This window comes from Bacillus rossius, chromosome 1, assembly GCF_032445375.1.
Source record: "Bacillus rossius redtenbacheri isolate Brsri chromosome 1, Brsri_v3, whole genome shotgun sequence".
Taxonomy (NCBI): Eukaryota; Metazoa; Arthropoda; class Insecta; order Phasmatodea; family Bacillidae; genus Bacillus; species Bacillus rossius.
Window position 1 is genome coordinate 21318290 of NC_086330.1, and position 24084 is coordinate 21342373.

General features: G+C 33.4%; 1 protein-coding gene across 1 annotated transcript; it reads left to right on the plus strand.

The window, feature by feature from the left end:
* The first annotated feature begins 14483 nt into the window (after window positions 1–14483).
* LOC134527214 (beta-1,3-galactosyltransferase 5-like) lies at window positions 14484–15789 on the plus strand. Its single transcript, XM_063359696.1, has one exon. The coding sequence runs from the start codon at window positions 14616–14618 to the stop codon at window positions 15714–15716; it is 1101 nt and encodes a 366-aa protein (XP_063215766.1). The 5' UTR covers window positions 14484–14615; the 3' UTR covers window positions 15717–15789.
* Window positions 15790–24084: the final 8295 nt, after the last annotated feature.

Here is a 24084-nt window from a genome sequence, read left to right on the forward strand (position 1 = left end):
ACATTGTTGAGATTCGATTGTTTTGGTGGCATTTTACTGAAAATAATAATTTAGTTAGTAAAAATTCAATAAAAATGAGAAAATAAAAAGCAAGCACTTAATACATAGATATTTTTGTAATTTTTATAAACTCAGAGTTTAAATTTGCAGGAAACGTAGAATTAATTAATACTTACAAATTTGATGAACTCTGATTCTCTAGCTAATATTATTTGTTTTATTATTATATCTGTAGATTGACAGCTGAAGATAGATAAAAATAATTGTAAACACGTGAGAATAAAATCAAAAATAATACAAAAAATGCGAGGTTTCGTAGTACATTGATCAACGAAAATGTGCACAACATGGAGAAAAATAAAATTTAAATTGAAACGTAGCGCCATCTATGAGATATTTATGTCTTTAAAAAAATTGATTTAAGGCGCCATCTGTTTCAGACTTATGAAACTTACTATTAATAACACCAATCAACATTGATAATCAGTTTATTATTAACTAGCTGCCCGACCCGGCTTCACACGGCTATACTAATGGAAAAAAATTAAGCCACATCTCCCATTTACAGTAATGGTAAAAAAAAAGAATTCAGTGAAAATTCATTACAATGCTGTATAATGTACCGGAGAGAAAATGAATAGCACCAATGGTTTCCCGACTCGTGCACGCAACGTACAACTGATGTAACCGTACTTCCCTACGGCAGTCTACAGGCAGATCACTTTTGCGCCGCTCATTATACATGCCCCTCCTTGTGGGTACGCCACTGCCGCGCGATGCCCGTTGCCATGGAGATGCAGAAGGCATGAACAATGCAAAATCCTGTTCTCATGCAGACAAAGTTGACTGGTTTTAACCACCCATGGGATCTAATTTTCAGAAAATGTCATCCTGCGTAACATAAGGAACATTACTGTGAAGTTTCAAGTCTGTAAAATATAATATACTTGAAAAAAAGGGCAATTATTGATATTTAAAGTACCCGCAAAATTTCAACGGTGATAAGGACTGCACTAACAATGAAATAGTCGTTGCCATAGAGACGAATGAAGCATCAACAAAGCAACAGCCATTGCCATAGTGATTTCCTACCAAAAACTGGAAATTGTGATATATTACGCCCCCGAAACTCCCCTTGGGATAGGATTTCCGCAGAATCCGTTCTTAGTGAGCGTCTACATCACAAAATGAGTAACTATGCTAAATTTAAAGTCAATCGGGTGTATAGTTTTAGAGATCTCGTGATGAGTAAGTCAGTGAGTGGTATTTCGTATGTACAGTATATATATATATATATATAGACACACATACACACACACACAAGTCCTTGTCAGAATTGTAATGGGAGAGGAAAATTAGTTATGGTCCGAAAAATGATACTTAATTAAAAATAATAAAAATGATTCTAGTAAAAGAAAAAAAAACAATTTAAACACAGTGAGAGTAAAAATAACAATAGTTTAGGTTTGCGATTTAAAGTGATAAAAAGTATTTAAATACAAATTGAACTCTTATGAGGGTACTGATAGCTTCGTTGTTAATATCATACGGGTGTTTTTTTACTTGTATGGGAAAATTAAGAATGATAAGGCATCTAGTGCGTGGCAACAATGTTAATAGCCAATAGGAAATAAACATCTAGTGCCTGAGGCATTGTCAACACACACTTCGTACGTGAACTGCATGTTGTATCTAACCCCCTCCAACGTATTTGATTCTAAATTGGACTTTTAGTAAGGATCCCTAATGTTATTGATAATATAATATAGCCTATAGCCTTCCTAGATAAATGTACTATCCAACACTGAAATAATTTTTCAAATCGGACCAGTGGTTCCTGAGATTAGCGCTTTCAAACAAACAAACAAACAAACAAACTCTTCGGCTTTATAATATTAGTATAGAATTTAAATTATTAAGACCATTAATCGAAATAAAAACTATCTTATCTCTCAAGTTGGAAAAAATAACACATAAATGCCAATTTTCATAGAAATCGGTTGACTTGGTGAAGAGTTCACTGGAAACAAACATCAGGACATTGGATTTATATATATATTAAGATTTGTACATAATTTTGCTACAGTCTATTTTGCACTTACAAAACACTTTATTGTTGGAATCAAAAATTAATATTTCTATTTGAACATACGAAAAAATGGGGGACAGTTTAAAGTTTTGTTTGATGTTTAATACAGACAAAAATATTTTAAAATAGGTATCAAAAAAAAGAATTGAATTTTATATTGAGATTTGATTTTATTTTTTAATGCGTATTAATGTGCCGAGTTAATGCTGAAGGCATTCAAGGAACGGTTTGAAATAACTTCAACTCATGCAGGTACTTGATCTACACAAAGCACAAAGAATTAGAATTAATTTTTTATTGCAAATATTTTTTTTGTAAAGATAAAGTTGTACAGATTCATAAATTTTACCTTATTATTTTAGTACCATTTACAAAAAAAAAATGTGAGATAGTCTTTGAGTTCTCACCAGTGATGTTTAACATCTAATCTCGCTAACAAACAAGTCCACGTGTTCCCATGTTGCAAATACACTTACTGTATAAAACGAGACTCGGGCCTCGGACTCGAAACCTAACGAAGAATTCTTTCAGATAACACCGAGCGTGAATAATATACGAAATTATTTTTCAAACTATATTTTTGAACGTCGAATATTGAATCATTTGATAAGTAGACCAAATTTGTTAAATATGTATATTGTAACGGCTCCGATAGAAGCGACAAAGACTTCAAAAAAACTCGGTTTGTTTTGGACCTGATTTTCGACAAGTAAATTTTAACTAAATCACTGTCCATTTTGTTAAAATTCATTAATCCGTTTAAAATTTAATTTTTTTTCGAGTTTGTGAACTTTGTCTTGCGCCATCCGTCACAGATGTGTTTGTTACACTTGACTTCTGTCGCAGCCACGAAGTTACTCCCGCGAAATGCCGTAAACCGAGAGCCAGTGTGTTTGCACATCGCCTGTGTGGGTGACCCTTTCAGGACGTTCGCGCGTGCTCGCTGTCCACCAGGTCCGGCGGCGGCTGCGGCGGGGGCGGCGGGGGCGGGAGCCTCGCAGCAGCAGCGCGCCGGCGGCGGGGAGACGCTGAGCCGCACTAAGTCGGCGCCGTTCCTGGACGCGTCGCGGCGCCTGGAGCAGCCCTACTTCGACGACGTGTCGCCGCGCAACGTGACGGCCATCGTGGGCCAGTCGGCCGTGCTCAACTGCCGGGTGAAGCACCTGGGCGACCGCACGGTGAGTTTTACGAAAAATTCGTTAAACACATCGATCCATCGGTATTTTGATATATCGATCGAATTATATCGATATCGATATTTCGATACATAGCTCGGATTATATCGATATATATCTTTCGATACATCGCTAAAATAATATCGATACCGATCTTTCGATACTTCGCTTGAATTATATCAATTTCGATCTTTCGATACATCGCTCGATTTATATTGTTATCGATCTTTCGATACATCGCTCGAATTACATCGACGCCGATAAAATATCGCCCCTGGAAAAAGAAATGTTTCAAACAAACTTTTACCCTTGCATTAGTTATTATAAAATCATTATTTAATTTTATTTTACATTCAGGTATCGATTATGTTAGTACAAGTTTAGCTCTTTCTAGAAAAAGTGAATACATATACCTTTTAATATTTTTTTACTAATCAATAACATATTTTTCTTCTGTTTCTTATATTTTTTATTGCTAAATTTTTATAAATTAATTTTGAATGGATTGTTATTGCTTTTTATTTTTGAAGATGTTATGAGCAAAAAAAAGCCAGCAAACATGTATAAAACGAATAAGTATAATAAGTATAATATTGATTGTAAATTTACCTATTTGTATCTGATTTTTCTGGTAAGAGAAAACCGACTACGGGTAAAAACATAACAATTTTTATTCCAAAGCTTCTGTCCACCATGTTTTAATTTTTCAGGCAAAATATTTTGATATTTTAAATTATTTTTTACTTGTAAAATATTATTTTATTCAAATTCGATATTATCAGAACAAAAAATCGATATCAAAAGATTATCTTTTCTAAAATATAGATACCAAATTATCGATATTTTTACGTAAATATTGATATTTCAGGAGTATCGATATATCGTTGCCATCCCTAGCCCTTTATGAGTTTCACCAGAACCGCGACGCTTAATCGATGTGTTGTAACTACATTTACTCTTATAGTACATGCTTTATTTAATTAGGTAGATGTAAGAACGCAGTTTAGTATATTTTAATTTGCATTGGTGTTTACATAAAAATATTTTGAACATTTTAAAAAGTAATAAAACTGCTAGTATGTTTTTTTATTTTGTTTGTCCAAATCTTATAATTGGTAATTTTTTGTGTAAGTTCGTTCTTGTTATTATCATTCTACACTTTGCCAACATTTGTTTTGTTATATGTCCTAACTTTCGACATACATAATTAAGTCCTCAAAATAAAATGAAAATAAAATACTTAAATAAGAGCCCACTGTGAGTTCTCGTTGTCTTTAGCCTATGTGCATCACCATGCAAAGAATAGAGCTTGCAATATAAAGCTGACATATTACTATAAAATATATCAAATTAATAATTTTGAAAAAAATAATTATTTTGCAAGTTTTATTTGGTTGTTATGACAAACCTATCGCTACAATTTAAGATTTTTTTGTGAGTTATTGAAATAATGAACCAGCGAAATAAAAAATTACACTTTAAAAATAATTATAATATTTTAGAAGGAAAAAATATTTTTAAACTTGTTAGCAGAATATTTTTGTGTGAATCTGAAAACTAAATAGTATGATTTAACGTATGTGTTATAGAATACAATATCTCATATACAAATGAAGACCGAATCGTAGCTTCCAAAATATGGTGAACACCATGTTGCACTGTAATATTCAAGTCCAACACAAAAATGTGTTTAAAATATAGGTACAAAATAAATGTGTTACGCTTAAACTATATATCCTTGCACATTTGTTCCTACGAAATTTCTTTGTGGAAAACGTTTTTATGGTGGTCACACTGAAAAATATATAAATAACACCTTTTTGCTTAAATATATAAGTAAAAAAACGAATTTTGTCGAAATAAAAAACAAACTGGGGAACTCATACATGGTTAGAACAATATATTTCGGTTAAATAGTGAATTTTTAATTTATATTATAATATTATTTTCAAAACATATTTTTGGGAAATTAAAGTTTAAACACATAAAAAAAACCTTCATTACCATACCGTAGATAAATTACAGTCTATCATTCCATGATTTAGCCAGTATTATGGATGTTCAAACTTATAATTTTCAGCTCCTTAAAATAATTTTATTTTTCCTATTTTACAGAGGTTTTGAAGAAAACAAATAACATATTTATTTAACAGCTTTATGTCAAAATTATTTATTTTACATAAATATTTTAACCTTAATTTCTTTACATATTTTTTTTAAGTCTAAAAATAAAATAACTTTTTTGTGAATATTTAATTTTTTGTTCATATTGCATGAAGATTTATTATTTGAACCCACAATTAAATCTTGTTTCCACTTGAAGTTTTATTTAGGATAAAGTAACGTTTGTGAAGCTCCATCTACTTAATAGATTTGTCTTAAGTTATCCTTATAAGGGTTACGATCTCGACGGTTTCTTACTGTCAAATACAACTGATGGAGTTGTGCTGGAGGACTCTACACGTCACGAAGTATCGCAGTGGGAGAAGAAGAAAAAAACTATCAGGTGCACCGGGAGAAGTTACAGGAGCCGCTCTTGCAGAGATATTAGTTTCCGGCAGTTTGATCGCATTAAGCCTTAACGGTTAGGTTTGCGGGCGTCGAGCGGAGTGTCTCCCGCGAGGCGATCACCCCCTTAATTACCTGGCGAAATAGGATTGGCTCCGTGTCGGTAATTAGGCCCCGTGGATAACTGTTCTTGCCTTCGATTGGCGGCTCTCGCGAAGTACCCATCGATCCCTGGATACCTTCCACCCACACACCACGGTTCGGATACGGAAATTTTTCAACATTATAAAAAGAACATAGTAAGTAATTAAAAGTTGACGAGATTTGTTTTTGCAACAATCTATTCCTGCCAAAGTACAAAAAAAAAGTGTACTTTTATCTAGATGACATTACATTTGAAAAAAATTCACAGATTTACACGGTTTTTTTCCCCACATACTTATGGCTGGACTTGTGCACACATAAAAATTCACTCCATCAGCATGATCAATAACTTATGGTTAAGAAGTTCGTGCCACTCAGAATTTTTTACATTATAAATACAGATAACTTGTCGAAACAAATAACCTGAACTGAGTGTATTGCACAGTAAATATTCTCTATTGATCCACTTGACACTTTAATTGCTACTTTCAAAAAAAACCAAATTAATCTTTATTTAATTGTTCCTGAAAATAGTAGTATTTTATGGATTTCAGAACTTTAAATTAAGACACTATTTATATGTCTTGGTTTTCAAACGGACCTTTAAAGACGATCTTAAAATGTAGAAGCTGCAATATCTGAGTATGGCCCTGGCAGGAATTTAACTGCGATTATTTTGGTGGGAAACGTGAAATCGAACGTTAAATGTTGCACTCACTCATAGCCAATGTGACATAAATTTCTGCGATGAATATTTAATTAAATAAAAAAGTAGTAGTATAATTATTAAGTACCATGTTTCTGTATATTTAATATGATTTTTATATAGAATTATTGATTCTCAACAAATTCATTTTTTTATTATATTTTACCAAGCAAGGTTCACGAACAAATAATTCTACTTTATTTTAATTTTCTACAGTGTTACAAACCATTTTTTTTAAATATTAAATCTTATTTTGTCCTTTTCAGAAGAATTTTAAAAATGATTGAATGTTCTGTTTTATACATATTTGTTTGTTTGTGTTTCGTATATATCAACCAGCTCATCACCTAATTGATTCCAATGGCATTTTAAACAAAAGTGACCATATGTTTTCTTAACAGCATATATTACTAAATATTTTTCTTTTCAATAGTTTAAATGTGATTGTAATGTATCTTTTGTATAGTTTGTTGAAGATATATATATATATATAATTTTTGAGCAAATTAATAAAAGTGAAAATTAAAAAAAAATGAAACATATAATATTATTTGTTAATTAGGCAATTCTACGTTTTGACGTAAATAATTAGGCCAAAGTTATGATAAATAATATTACAAAAATGTCTGTAATTTTCTAGTGAATAAATGAATTAATGTTTACCCACAATTTTAATAAGTTTATTACAAACACCCTCTGAGATATAAAACGTGTAAAAGTAAGTATATTCCATGGCAGTATAATGATACACATTAAAATATCAATATATGTATTCAAGGATGGTACTCATATATGATTGTAAGCGGAAGACGACTGAATGAATTCGTAATGGAAACCAATGTTTAAGACCTTTTTTAGAAAGATTTTATGGTTAGTAAAATTAAAATATCTTTTTAAAAATAACCTTTCTGTAGGAACCGGCATTTTTCACGAAAAAATCTGAGCACTTATTAGACTGCAACAAGGTATACCTGCACCTGTGGTTTCTTCCTTGTGATTGGCAGTCGTCTGCAAGAGAAGTCGTTGCCTTGTTTGACAGAGCCACCCAGGACACGTTTACTTCCGCAATGAATCACTGTGATTGGTGTTGTTACAATTGATATGTACCTGGGAGTAACTCACCCAATCACGAAACACAGGCGGTGTTACAGAGTTTTAACTTTCATCTAGTCTCGAAATCTTTTCGCGAAATCTGCATGCGCCTACATATCTGGCATGATTTTTTAAACGCCACATACATAAAGTCGTGTTCGACCCAAGTGTGACGTCCACGGCTTGCATGAGGATGTTTGTGAAGGGATCCGCAGCAAGGAATATGCCAATTATGTATCGTACCTGCAGACGCTGTGCTGCGTGAACTCTACCAAAACACGTGTTCAACCCGCGTGCGAGATTAAACCCCGGGGGGATCTCAAGGAATTAAAAAAAATTTTTACGAAGGTTGGGATTACTCCTGGGAGAGAAGACAGCTAGTCACGTGCGAGGTGCCCGATGTTGATTTAACGTATTTACACTCCACCGGAATTTTTTTTTTGTACGGCGGGTCGCAGCGTAACGGAGTTGTGCAAACGCAGCGGCGCTGCTGAACCCACTTTTCTCTCCCCCCCCCCCCCCCTTCAGACCCGCGTCTACCATCGCCCCTAAGGGGGTTTCCGACCACCTTTCCAGAAGGTCAGCGCACGCACCGGAAAAAAAAAAAGAGATCCCACCCCTTCGCATCTCGTTTTCCTTTTCCGCTTGTTGAAATATGCAGGCTTCTCTTTCTCTTTCTATCTCTCTCGCAAAACTGTTCCTCATTATTTTATCCCGCTTTTGACACGACTTGAGCGACGCGGCGCAACGTGAAGACACTCGTGTTCGGATCCCGTTGTAGTCCATTGTTTTATCATAATTATTGTCTAATTAAGAGAACTGGAATGCTTCTCCCATACCCTACCCTATTAGGGCGCATGTGTGGGAGGGAAACGCGAGAACGCCGGCCGTAAGGTCGGAATAATGTGTTTCATCGTAATACTTCCAGCAATTGCTGTGGGATAGTTCTTTAGAGTGAGCAGAGTCCTTTTAATTCACATTCACAGCTGTGTTTTAAAATAATAAAAATAAACGTTTGACATGCATTTCGTTGGTGCACATTATCCATTTTGAAAAAACATAAATTTTAACACAAACGTGTTTAATTTCGTTCATATAGGTACAGTTGTAAAAACGCCATTAAAAAAAATACCGAAAAAATAATTAATTATTCTTTGTTATTGATTAAGTCTTCTAGGCGTAACATAATATATAGAACATTATCGTACCTTATTAATATTGATATTTACTATTTGCATTTTGAAAATGGGTGATGTTCCCAAAGTTTTGGAATGCTTTGTTGTCTCTATTATCCAGAGATAACAGCTGGTGGCATGGTATTATTTGGACAATATTTATAATTACATTTACACATTTATAATTATAAATAAAATGTAAATTTAATCTCGTGTAGAATCTCTTTCATGAAAGTTGTGTGGAATAATTTTATTGGCAAGCAAGTAGTAAACTACACGAACCTCGCTGAAGTTCACAAGCTAAAATTATTGTGTTTTAAAATCAAAATTTAAAAAAATAATCCATAAGAATACCAACAAATAATATAATTTTAAAATAAAATATTTCGCTATTCGATAGAAATATATAATACTGAAATCATAGTTAGACATGTATCATTAATTTAATATTAGCCTAGGTTAATTTTTGATCCCGATAGTTGTTATTTGTTGATCTTAGTATTTTGTAATACATCGATGTTAAGGGTAGTGTATGCGTGCGAGAAGCACGTGGAAGATATGTACATGACTTGATTCACTGTTCGGTAGATTTCAATCACGACTGGGTTAGTAGGGAATAAATACAACCCAGCTTTCTAGTTTATTTGGGGAGGGGGGGGGGAATAGGTTGCCACAGCCAGAAAAATGACTTCTTTTTAGCACGCTTTTGTTAGCTTCACATGTAATTAACTAACGAACGATGTAAACAAATCTTGGAAGTCGATTTAAAACTACGTCTAACTGTCGAATCGATTCGAAACTTTGCAAAGTGAATGTAATACGGGTGACAATGCCATACTATGGTAGCATCGAACCGATGCGATGATGGAGCCAGGAGGTGGCTAGTGGAAATCTTCAAAGGCTAACAGTGAACCCTACGAGTTTGAGCTCGTTTGATTTGTCTTGGCGACGAGGTTCACCTGGCTTACATATACTTTCAAAGTTTCAAATCAATACAACAGTAGTTATAAGTAGTTTAAAATTTACATCCAGGTATGGTTTACATAGTTTGTTAGTTAGTTGCTTTATTAGTTGGGTGCCAAGGTTTTCGTTTCTCATTTTCCCCGAGACACCCGACTAGCGTGTTCTTTAGTTTTTTAAATTATAATTTTTTCTTTCATAGTTTGACAAACAACTGAATTAGCTCCGGAACCTTGTTTAAGTATACAGGAAAGTCCAAGTTGATTCATTATGGTAGCAGCATCCGGCAAATTATAATTATTAGTTATTTCCTTCATTCAGTTGTGAAGTGCTAGTGCACTCAATTTAACACCAAATTTATAGGTATTTGAGAAATAAGTAACAAAATATCATCTATGCCTTGTCGTACCAATGTGGCTCTCTCTTTATATTACAAATGGGTTTGAAGTCTTTTTGTGAGGGAAAGATTGAAGAGGGAAGGGACGACCCGCGAACTATGAACCGGTGTCATCCACAAGTACATAAATTAAAAAAAAAAAAAAGGAGTGTGAATACTTAGGTACGGTAGTAGTTATTATTAAAATATTAACCTAAAACATTTTTAAAAATATATTTTAAAAAAATTAATGTTTTTTTTTTGTTGCATAAATTACAGAAATCTGTCTGTTAATACTTCCAACAAACAAACCTTAACATTATTGAACTGGTTCAGCATTTAAAATTTATCAATAAAAATTTCATCCCGAAATTATTTTATTTTTCATGGCGTCGAATATATGTAGGATAACAATTAGTTGTGTCTCTACAGTACCTGAAAAACACTGCGCTATGTCTTCTACATTTAAATGTTAATTAAGGGTTGTAATGCCAGGATTCGAACGTATTGTATAAGTTTTCATTAATTATTTTATGACTTGAAATTAGTACATAAACTATTAAAGGCTAGTTGTACTATTGTAAATTTATAATTTTATTACATATGCGTGGTGTAAATTCTGCGATTTTCACGCAGGTCCGCCATCTTTACGAGATTCCTGATACTTCCAGATGTCAGCAACGTGGTTACAATTTCCGTTCATTCGACCTCCGTTCCATTCAAGAAATCACCCCTATCAAATGCCGTATACTAAGAGCTAAGATGTTTACATAGAGAGAAAAAAACAAGTTCTTTAGGTTAAATGAGGAAAAAAATTGGTTGTCAGCAAAGTCGGTTTACGGACGATAGTTTAACGTGACAAAGTCATAACAAAACACTGATGAAATGATTGCATATTTTATAAATAAAATTAATTTTTTTTTTAATTATCACTATTTTGTATGGATAGAAAAAATGAGTTAATTGAAATCTACAATTTAATTGATAAATTAACTTTTATTTGCACTCATTAATTTTAATATGTTTATTACTTTAACGAAGAGATTATTTTAACTATAACTTTTATACATGTTTGCTATTTAACTTCTTCCAATCTGTGTTATTCTGTTAAGGATAGGACGATGATAGGAAAAGTAGGAAACGAATGGGAGTGAATCAAGGATGATGTGAAGGAAAATGGCTTACCCAACACCAAGATGCAGTCAAAAATAATATATTTGCGCTACGGACTCTGCAGCAATGCTAGGAGGAACGGGTTAGCAAAGAGCAATGAAAATGTTACATTGAAATGCATGAAAACAGAATCACGCCACGGACTCTGTCGCAATGCTAGGAGGTTCAGGTTAGCAAAGAGCAATATAAAATGAGCGTAACGGGACACAGCAAAACGGGACAATGTGCGTAACGGGACACTTTTTCGTGCGTGCAGCTGGCGTTAATCGATTTATTAGACGTTGTCACGTCAAAACCTGTGTTGTACGTCGTTATCTTCTTGGAAAGTCAGATTTTTTTTAACAGGAACGAAGCGAACAGCATTTCTACAAGAGATCTTTTACTATGTAGCCGCTTAAGTCTTGGTCCAACACGAAGTATTAGTTACTTAATTTCGTTGTTGTAGTGCAATTCCTGATATTTTATCTTTTACGGTTTTTCTGTTTCCTCACACATAACATTTGTTAAGCTTTATCTCATAGTGGTAAAAACCGATGCAAGTGATTATAATTAGAATTACTTGAGTATAATTTTAATAAAAACAATCATTTGATTGATATCATTGGAACGAAATTTGAAACGATAGCAATTGTAATATATTGAAATTAATATCTCGCAAAGAATACAAATTATGAGATAGTAAAATATCCAACTTGGGGTGAGGTTAGAAAGCTAATATTTTAAAAATAATGTATAAATTTTCATTTGGACTGAAAAAAACCAAATAATAACGTTAAAATTTGCTTTGTGTTTTTGCAGAAGTTAAATTAAATGCTCATTTCAATTTAATACAAAAACTATCAAATTCAAGACGGCGACAACCACGACATCTTGCATCTTCGCTCGATCGCTGATTTTTTTTTTGAATTCGTTCTTTTCCCCTCCCAATCGCAAGCCGCCTCGCAACAACAATAAACTTGTTCCGCGCGGCAAATTGAACCGTTCGGGAAGTTGATCTCCGGGGGCCGTAAGCGCTGCTGCGGAAAAACTCCCCCTCTTTTGATGGTTCTTCTCGCGTCGACTTCTCACCCCTCCCCGCGCCGGACATTTTTCCCCGAAAACTCGCGACTTCTGCGGGGTGTGCTCACGCGACGGTGTCTCGAAAACGGACCGGGACGGAGTTATGTATGGAAGAGTGAGCAGCTTTTGGTGGGTGGTAGGGTTTTCGGGTGGGAGGGGGGTGGAGTTGGCGGGCATCGTTCGCTTCCTTCAATAATACGCGAACAATCTACTCCGCGGGCGGATACAAGAACGGAAGGTAAGGATTCTTCGAGAGGAAGGGAGGAAACTTTGTTGATTTATTGCAGGACTCTCTCTCCCCACCCCCCTCCACCACCCAAACATTTCAGTGATCCAACGCAAGTAATTTCTTGTCTAGCCCTTTCGACCCCAGACGTCCCTGATGTGTGCTCGTCGTATCTGCACAGTCTCTCTCTCTCTCCCTGTATTCCCGGCCCTCCCTCCCACACGGGCGGAAGAAAAAACAACATGTTGCCCTCCGAATTCAACCTCCCGCGCTGTTTCAACAAAGCTGAAGCGCTGTAATTCATCCCGTTGTTTCAAGAGAAGAAAATTTTGTGGCGAACAACTCGACGATATCATTGAACTGAGGGTGTAACACCATGAAAACTTTCTCAGCTGGGTTCCCTGTTAATATCACTTGCCACACACAAAAAAAACCTTTCTTTTTTTTTGCGTTTGCGGTGAACTCGAATCCCTAGGGAGACAAAGTAAGTAAGGTAGCTTATTAAATATGTTTTCATGCTTAGTTTCTTATCTCCCGCTTTATTTGCTTTTTCGTAGATGCGATTTTGTTGATGAAACAACACTTATATATTTTTTTCGTCCCCTTAAGAGAGCCGATTGTGAAGGAAGAAAAAAAAACAGTACGTAACTCTCTATGCATGTTGTTGGGTGTTACATATAGTTCTAGTAGGTTGAGAAGTATGCATTTTTCTTTTTAAAACAGAACCTATCTCTTTTACACTCATTAGAGCTGATAAATGCAAAATTGTAAAAAAAAAATTTTTAATTATATTATATTATTATATTATTTATATAATATTGCCTTGCTTTACTATTATCGGAAATGCAATTTTGTAAAAAAAAAATACTTAAGGTCCATTTCCCCCCTCTTTACCTTTCAAATATTTGACATTAAAAAAAAATCAGTAACTCTATATGCATGTATTTCAGTGTTAGATTTTTTACATTTAGTTCTTGTGGATTCGAAAGTATGCATTTTACTTCTAAGATTAAACTCAACCCTTTTACACCATTAAGGGGTGTAATTTAGTTAAAGGATTAATTATTCCTTGGTATGATTATTATTTATACCCAAATATTTTCTCGTGTTTAATTATATTCGGAGATGAATACATTTTTAAAAACGATGTTACATACTTTTCATCCATTTAGGGGTTACATTTAGAAATTTTAATTCCTATTGTTTAAATTAACTAAAAACTATAATAATAAAAAAATTACCCAATCCTTCGACTAGTTTTTGAGTTATGCTGTATTATACAGCCAAACCCATCAGGCAAAAAAGAACATTAAAGAAAAATTTTTGGTTCCAAATATTGCAAATAGCATTTTTTAGTTTTTTTTTTCTTCATAAATTCGTGGATTATACAGACGTTTCTTTCACCCACAGTTTAATTATTAGTAAAGATTGTTTAACTAGAAGGTACGGAATTAAGACATTTGTACCAACCTGAAATCGTAAAAGAAATATTTTCTGAATTTTTTAAAGTTAATATTATGAATAAGAAAACTTCCGTCTTGAATTTAGTGGCCCTTATTAGCAGAAAATAGGTTACTGGTTTAAGATTTGTAACTGTTTGAATATCTCTCAAAACGATTCGTTGGTAGATAGTACACAGCCAATACAAAAATTTTTTAACCACACTATCGGTAATCTTTTCGATAATTCTTATCATATATTTCAATACATCGTTTTCAAACGTAGTCCTACTGAAGATAATTAAGTGGTCAGACAGCTACAGCAAGAAGTATCAAGATAAAAATACGGCGTTAGTGCAGTTAAAAACACATATATTACGTCTTGCGTGTTCCTTAGCTCGTTCACTGTAAATAAACGCTTTCTTTTCACAAATAAAGTTCGAAACTTCCGGTGTTGTACGATTCTGCTTTGCCACTTTGTCCGGGAAAAAAAATGAACGTAAGAACGAAAAAAATCAGTTTGATCGTATTAACTTGTCTGTGCGTTTGGTTCTTCGTGCAGTTGGTTTCGTGCAAAATTAAAACCACAAAATTTCCCGAGTTGTACGGATTTCCAGTTTCGTCGGATCGGACGAGCACTCCCGGTGTGGAGCCCGCGGCAGCGAACGATTCAATCGAGGACCAACCGGAAGATTTAGCCCCGCTCTCGGTGGAGTACAACGGGCCGCCGATCCACTCGATGTACGAAGGCGGGTTCGAGATCGACAACCCGAAGGTATGCGGCGAGGGGGGCAGCTCCGCTCCGGAGTTGCTGATCGTGGTGCACTCGGCCGCGTCCCAGCTCGACATGCGCACGGCGGTCAGGTACACGTGGAAGCACTTCGACAGGATGGAAAACGTCGCCGTGGTCTTCTTCCTCGGCAGGTCGCTGAACGGATCGTTGTCCGAGCGGGTCCGCGCCGAGTCGGACTTCTTCGGCGACGTGGTCGTCTCGAACGTGGTCGACGCCTACGAGAACCTGACCTTGAAGACAATCTCCATGTGCGAGTGGGCGCGCAGATCCTGCCCGCGCGCCAGGTTCGTGCTGAAGGCGGACGACGACGTTTTCCTCAACGTGCCGTTGCTCGTGGACTTCGTGCGGCAGAAGGAGGTTTCCTCGGCAAGCAGGAGCGTGTACGGGATGGTGAACCGCGGTACCGGCCCGGTCCGGTACCCGGGCCACAAGTTCGACGTACCCGTCGAGGTGTACCCGGGCGACGTGTACCCGGACTACATGCAGGGCGCGTCCTACCTGCTGACCGGGGACCTCGTGGGACCGCTGTTCCGCGCGGCGCTCCGGATGGACTTCTTCCGGATGGAGGACGTCTTCTTGACGGGCTTCGCCGCCGAGCGGATCCGGGCCCGGAAGGTGGACGTGGCCCGGTTCTACACCCTCTTCTACGAGATGTGGGAGGAGAGGACCTTCTTCGAGCACACCCTGCGCGTCGTCGATCCCTGCGACGTGAAAAGGAGGATAGCCATACACTACGTGAGTTACAGCGACATATTCAAACTGTGGTACTACCTGTTCGACAAGACGAAGAGTTGCCGGTGATGTTACTGAGTGCTCGATGAAAGGAATGGTAGATCTGTGAGAAACATCGATACAAGATAGACGCTATGAACCTACATCCAGTTACATTTGCCGTTTAATTTAAGTTTAATGGTCATAATATGAATAATCAATATTATTTTCTTACTCTAAGTTAACATTATTTATGAACTATTTTGTACATTATATGGTAAGTGTGTTAAATGATTTGTTTTAAATGCAAATCCTTTAAAGTAAATATAATCGTGCGAAAAATATGCAAAATATGTTTTAAATTCACGAAAAAATTTAGTATTTCAGCAGTTCATAAAATATATATTAAAGTATATTAATTATTCTAATAATAAATAATACTTATATAACAGCAATATTGTTTGTGAATCATATATAATTAGTGTTAAATGGTGTCACATGTTAAAATTAATAGTTTAAAAAATACTTTATTAAATTTTATTTCGACGGGTTAGCTACCAATATTTGCGCTGGTAAATTTATAGTGTTGACAGTGAAATTATGCAATTTTAATCGTAATTTAAATATTATTGATTCATATATTAAAAAAATAAATTTTATTATATATTTCGTACAAATTTAAAGTAACTACTTGTGACTTTCATGTACTTTATACTAGCATTAATAAATTTTTACATGTTTGTTATAATTCTTTACTGAGAGTTTATCAGTTCATGGACAATTCTTTATCGTTATCTTAACCACTTGAACTTTATTAATTGCGTCTGGCCAAATAAACGAAAACGTGTCAACGTAACATGTCTGGCTTTAATATAATTACGTATTATAAAACTGGCGTTTTTCTTAACGTTTAGCATGCTGTGTAGTTTATCAAAATATATCGATCATTATGGTATCCATCCGATATCAAGATCTGTGCACTCTTTCTTTTGAAATATATTTTTCTTTAATTTTAATTTTACTAAGAGACCTAATGTCGGTACTGTTCCATTAACAACATATCAGCTTTAGCTACTATAAGTATTGTAGCAGCTTTAAAAAAATCTAATGTTGACTACCAACAACCAGCAAGAAGATAAAGAGTAAACGTCGTCAGTTTAAATATATATATATTTCTTATAACATATTATTATATACTTCTCAATCTCGTAAGAAGTTTATTTAAGGTTTATTTTTTGAATACACAGTAATAAATTATTGTTAGCTCTATGTGCTCATGCTGATGTTACGTAACTTACGCTTGTTATAAATATAATAAAATGTTTTCACTTAATGTGAATATTTTAGGATGAATAGTAATGTATTGTTTCTGAAAAGGTGTACCTAATTAAATTATGTGTTGTAGCTAAAATAATTAGTGGCCACCTCTTCACAAACAAAGTATGCATACGGGAACATAACCTCAATTATATAAAAAAAACACTCTTTTTTAAATACACTTGGAAAAGTTTACAAAAATAATTTATGTCAATAATATTCACAATAAAATTTTTTTATATTACAACATTATTCAGCATTATTCACTAAAGTATAAGGTTTCAAAGCGAATATTTAATTTTAATTTGTATGTAACCTTGTTTTTGTATGTAGCCTTTTTTCAATCGTGGGAAAATTTCGTTGTATCGTGCGCGCGCATCGTAAAAATTCCCCTTTATCATTATTTAAATAACTCGCATAAATAAGTGTAACTTCAAATAAGATTATTTAACATGAATGAATATAAGCTGACTTCGTTCTTCTATATAAAGAAATTTACACAGTAAATCGCTTTAAATCCATTGACATTACTGGCTATTTTTATCATTAATATGGCTTGACATTAGTGATTGGTTCATCACTCAGACTTAATGACCAGAATAAATCTATCTACCTGCTATATCCACCTCTGTAATGCAAATACATTTGAAAGCACTAAAATTTGCTCCCGCCTTTGTTTCATTTACCTAACTTCCATGCACTTAATATAATGCCGAATCACTCCCCCGCCCATTACCAAGTAAATTAATGTTAATACTAAGTAAATGTTTACCGTTTAAGAATTTCCAAAGAATTAAGATTAAAGTTATAATGTTCTGATTTAAAATTCTGTAACATTTCGCTTAGGGTGCTGATAAAAGTGCTAAGCTAATTAAAGTGATAACCTAAATAAAAAATGCTTTTTTTTTCTCCAAGGTCAACTAATGAAGTAATCAAGTAAACAAAAATAATTTATAAGCCATAACATTGTACTGCAACTATGTATATTTCCAGCCCAGATTAAGCTAATATTTTTTTTAAATTTATATTTTCTTCGTTCCATGTATATATTTTATTATTTGAAAACTCTTTGGATTTGATATGTCTAACTATGTAATTGAAACGCTACGACTAAAACGAACGTTTGAGAACTAGCAATTGCAAGGACCCCTCTAGGAGCAATTGAAATTTAAACGGTAAATTGCTAATTTGACACCGTGTTTATTAATGTAAAATTTTATTACTGCATGTTTTTATTTTGTATGTTATGTGAGATTTTGTGTTCCGCGCTATTGTTGTGCGCGGAATTGATGTATTGTATTTAAAATATTTGTAACTATCATTAGTTCTCGGCCAATCAGGAGCCGTATTTTAAATGTGGCACGCATTGTTAAATTACTTAAATTAAGAAGGTTTTAAAAGAGAATGTAATGGCCTATCAATGAATGGACACGTATATGACGTCGTCGAAAATGTATCCTGAAGAATAGATAATTAGAAATAGGCATCAGCACGAAAGGATGAAATAAACGGATTGTTTAAGTGTCAGTGAATATTAATAGGCCTTTATCCAAAAGGATAAAGATTCTAGGAGTGTATAAATACGTGAGTAAGATATGACTGTGTCTGTTACTCTATTTCGTGAGATACCAAACACGTATCACAGCCATGTTTAGTTATTTTGTGGCCTAATTCCAAGAAACACATTGAGAAACTGAAATATTGTAATATTAACTACGTAAATATAATTCGACACTAATTTAACACACAACCTTGATTACCCAGTGGTCTGGGAGAGAGAGAGCATCAAAACTCTACCGACTTAAATTATTTTTGATCTAGCCGAGACATTTTTACATATATATATATATATATGTGTTCTGTAGTGCCAATAATTGTTAAAATTTTGAAAGCAATACTATTTTTACTTGAAATATAAACCTGAGATATTATGAATTTTATTAATAAATAATTAAAGTTACCATTGTGTTTTTATAATATTATAATAAACTAATTATCAACTGTGTCCCTATCTATGAATACATGTGTAAACCTATCTATGTGTCAATACAAGTAAATAGCAACAGCAGATAAGCTCGTAACTGCACAATATAAACTGACTAACAACGTGAGACCCACTAGGAGTAAGGATACAACATAACTTCAACTTATTTTAAAAGCAAATATGTTTTAAAAATTAAATAATTTATACACATCAGAAATATGAAACCACATTTTCTCATGGTATAGTTTAAAAATATTTCATACGATTTTTAGCCATTTTTATTTTAAAATGTGTTATTTCTTTGACAACATAAGTATATTTACGGGACAATGCATGCTGTTTAATTTTAATTCTTATCTTGTATTTTGGCAATAAAACATAACACAGCTTGAGTAAGTAGTGAATTAATTATTTAACGTAATAAAAGAAAGGTACATTGCAATAAAACGCAAAAAAAAAAATATTTTTTGGCAGAGACCACAGGCATAGGTAGATTTCGCAGTACCTTTTTCTTCTAGAAATGTTTTGGAAACTTTTTTAACCTCATGGAACATTTTAAAAACATAATGCATATAACATCCTATATGTTCACCAATATTGAAAAAAGATCTATTAAACATTTTCTTATAGTCCATGCAGCCAAATAGTTTCAATGATTTTAACTCAATGCATACCGAATTGAATGTCTTAACGAATTTCATTTTACGCCTACTAAGGTTGTTATGCAATTATTTTTTTCCTTCAAACACTATTTTACATCCCTTGCACAAATACGTGGTCATACAAAAATTTTTGGACTAAGGTTTAAAGTATTATTAAGATGTCCGACGAATTTGATACTCAGATTATTTTAAATTTCAACCCCTGTATTTACGGTAATTGTTTTTTTTCATAAATAATTGTTTCGTCCAAAGGTTATAGATAAAGTTTAGGAGTTTTACAATAAATTATAACTTATTGGATAGTGTGTCTAAAATATTGACTTTTTGGTCTTTCTCCCCTTATTTCTAATCCTTGCAGTAATGGTTTGTTACTTAAAATTTGCTTAAAGCAAAAGTTTTCATCAATAAAAAACAATACACAATTATAAACATTAATTTGACAGAGAACATGATAGGGAAATTTTATTTATTTTCTTATTCCAAAACCAGTTTTTTTTTTCAATTCCTTGCAGTAATAGTTGATTGTTTCAAACTAAAGTTTTACATGACAAATATAAGATTTACAACAAATTTGAACGGATTTGAAGTTAAGACTACTAAGGGAATTAAGAATTCATTTGTATTTTAACCCCTCTTTATCCACCGCAATGGTTGGCTGTATCAAACATGCAGCTAAACCAGTGTTGGTATAACTAGTATAGGTACCATTCTAATATAAACATAAATTTTAAGAAAAACTATACTAGAATTTTTCAACTTTTTACGAAATACTTTATGTAATGTGATAAGAAACAAAACCATGATTAAATTAATATTTTTGTAAACATTTGGAAACATTACTGCGTTAAATACTTATAAATTCGTCAAGTTTGAAATTGAAATCTCAATGCAAATAGCTTTATGTTTAAAACGTAGTGTCTAATTTGTTGTTTAAAAAAATATTTTTAAAATTAATTTTGGTGAAATGAAAGTTAACATTAAGTGCAGAAGTAACAAAATAATTGTTAGCAAAAATCACAGAAAATTGACTGATGATCAACCTAATGATTGCAATTAAAACCCATTATTATGAGGTGTAACGACATGTAATATTTAAGTTTAAATCTTCATCATTGAAAAACCGATAGTCACAACTTTAAAAATACAACGTGTTAACTGAATACTTGTGTTCATTAATCAATGTAGGCCTATACCAAGGAGTAAGATATGTTCAATGACTCATAAATTTTAGACAAACTGACAAAAATTCAAAAAGGAAATAAATATATAAATCAACAAACACAAAATATATCAAAATTTATTTTAATTATTTGGATGCTTTTGTTTCTTATTACTTCATGTGAAGTATTTTGTAATAATTTGAAAAAAATAGAAGCAAAGTTCCCCTTAAATTTTTTGTTCATATTAGAGTAGTATAGTAGTTATACCAGCACTGGTTGTTACACCTGTTCTTATATTTGTTCAAAAAAGTACAAATATACCATCCAAGATGTTCCACATACTATATTTTTGTAATAATTTATTTTTAATTCTTTACATATTCTACACCAAAATGGAGCTTGCTTTGTCCGTTTGCTCCCGTGCGAGGTGCGGATCTCTAATTTTAACTGAGCGCTTATTCAGCGAAGCCACGGGCTTGAACAAACAAGAGTCCACCCGAGCCAGCGTTTAGCGCCCTCTGTTTGCTTAAAGGATGTTTCCCTAGAACAATACGTTTCAACGTGATTCGCTGAGACTCGCAAGATTAAATTGGCGTAATTGCAGACTGACGAGGTTTTATGCGACAATTTTCACAATTCTGCAATGGGGTGGCGGATAACTTTTTCCCATTATTTGGTACTTTTGGTCCTAGACAAATTTGGTAACACTAAATTCGTAGTTGTTAGGTTCTAAACGTTTTATATATGTCTCTATTTTTTATGAGAAGCACAAAAACATAATTATATATTATCTATTTTTTTAGTATTTTACAAATATTTTAATAGAAAACACAGAATCACAAAAATAATTATTGAAATTGACTTTCCCTGAAATATTACACCTACATCAGCTACTCAAATGATTTATCTTTTTAATTATCCCAGCCTTAAATTACGTAGAAACTCTATAAAACTTAGGAAAAGCAAAAATTTTAAGTTTATTAAACCTATTTATAAATAAAACATATTTTTATTATGATTTTTTAATATTCTCCTATAAATATCATATAAATATGTTTGCGCATGACTTAATTATTTACTTCGATACAAACGTCTTTGTTTTAATGGTTTTTCAATTTTATTTTATTACCGGAAAAACCATGTAATAATATATTGCAAATATATATCTATATGTATGTAATAAATATAAATTCATAAATAAGGAGTCTAAAAATAGCTGTTACTCATACCTGTACAATCCAAATGTAATGGTGACTTGTCCATGTAGTTAGTTGCTTACTAATTGGTCATCCGAAAAGCACGGATTATGGTATCTGAAATTGTTAACAGCTCGGCTAAAAAAAATAATAAATGTGTGTGTGTGTCTGTAAAATCACATGTAGAATCATTTTGTTTATTTACTTCTCTGAACTGTTTAGGCTAGGAAAAGCTTCAGTATTGTACTGAATTTACAAACACACGCTCTAAAATCAATACACTTTATGACGTCGAGTGGACGTTGTAGAAAGCTTTAAACGAATTTTTGATGTGTTTTCAAATTTAAAAAAAACAGCAATATTTATTTTATAAAAATTTAAATTTGCTGATAATTTTCGTCATGAATTGAGTGTGAATTTGTGATTGTGACGCCTGGCACCGTGGCGCCCGAGCGAACGGGCCAATTAGAATACATAATTTTGAACCAAACGGCTGAAAGCAAATTTATATTTAAAAACATTCTTCTTAAATCAAGTACCAAAATTGTGTAATGTGTTTTGGGAAGCACCGAAATAATCTGAGAGTTTTAGCTAGCAGAGATATCACCCACCATTATTTCGATGCTCAGGGTATTCTGCCAATTTATTAGCTATTGAGGTAATAAGGGCAGTACTAAAAAGGATTGCATTGTACCCCATCAAGTATACAAAATATACATATTTATTTATATCCATATTTTAACACCAGGAGGAAAGACAGTTAAACAAAAAAAATACTTTATTTGCTGTTACTTATTTATCTTTGGAATTACGATATCTTGGCTTAGTTCAGTTAAAATGTGTAATCTGAAATCATGACCGAACATATTACCCCTACATATTTTCGATTCCAATGTAACATCTAACAGACACTGTACCACCACGTAAATATTACTTTCATTAATAACTTCTGAAAAAAAAAATTATACTTTCGACGTTTCTTTTAATTCGCCGGTGTTATTTGTATAAACAAGTCTTTGGATGTGGCGCAAGCTTTGCAGAATGTAACTTTGGAAATAAAAATGATAAATTTTAATATTTAACAGAAAAACAAAATATATATATATTATTTTGACTTTGGGTGAAGCTCATAGCAATGTGATACCGTGAATTAAAGAGATAAAGAGGGATAGGGGGAGAGAGAATTATTTTTATTCTAACAGATCCGCAATACTGGCGCCGTGGGACGGATGAAAAAGAGGATTTTATATTTTTAACAGTTTTGCTGACATATATATTTTTTTTTCGCTCTCGCTGTTCCTACCCCTTTCCCTTTTCCCAAAACAGGGCCCCGGACCCAGCTGCAAAATGAAACCGGTCTACGGAGATGGTTTGGAAATGGTCAGATGACAAAAAAATCATCTCTGTGTATCTGTTCCCCTCCGAACTGCCCCTCCCTTCCCCCTTCCCAGCCGCACCCGAAATTGCCGCTGCTTCACTTGACAATATTCTCTCGCGCGCGCGTCTCTTTTTGCTGATGCATCGAAACATCCAGATTCCCGAGGATTATCGATAAACAGTCACAGAAATAAAAGTGTGTCATATGTGTTATATAGCTTTATCCGATATGACAAAAATTTCGGATTTTTAAAGTTAGTTGTCTGATACTTGCTAAAAGTTTTTTTACACAATTTAATTATTCACTAAACTTTTTTCTTCCTACTATGCAGTGTTAGGTAAAATTATTTATTTATATGTAAAAAAAAATTAGTTTTTCTGTGGTTTGAATCATTAAATTAATAGGTAAAAAATTATTTTTTTTCTTAATTATAATTTTAACTTATTTAATAATAAAAATTAATTTAATTTAAAGTTTAAGTAAAAAAATTATTTATGACACCTTTAGAAAATATATAACGAATATATGTCCTTATATTGTGTCGCAATTTTTTTTCTAGAAAATATTGACTTCTTCTTTTTTTTATCCTTTTTTTACAACTAGCTGAAGAACAAAGGCGTTACCCGGGTTTTGTGCATCGTGAAGAGGCGTTTATAAGTATTTATATACTAAGTAGTATGCGAATAGGGCTCCGACGCCAGCGTCCAGGGTGAGATACAGGTGCCGGTGTCTGCCATCTTGGATTGTGACGTCACGATGGC

What these genes read in the sequence shown, in the direction of transcription:
- LOC134527214 (XM_063359696.1), top strand. Translation starts at nt 14,616, where the DNA reads ATGAACGTAAGAACGAAAAAAATCAGTTTGATCGTATTAACTTGTCTG.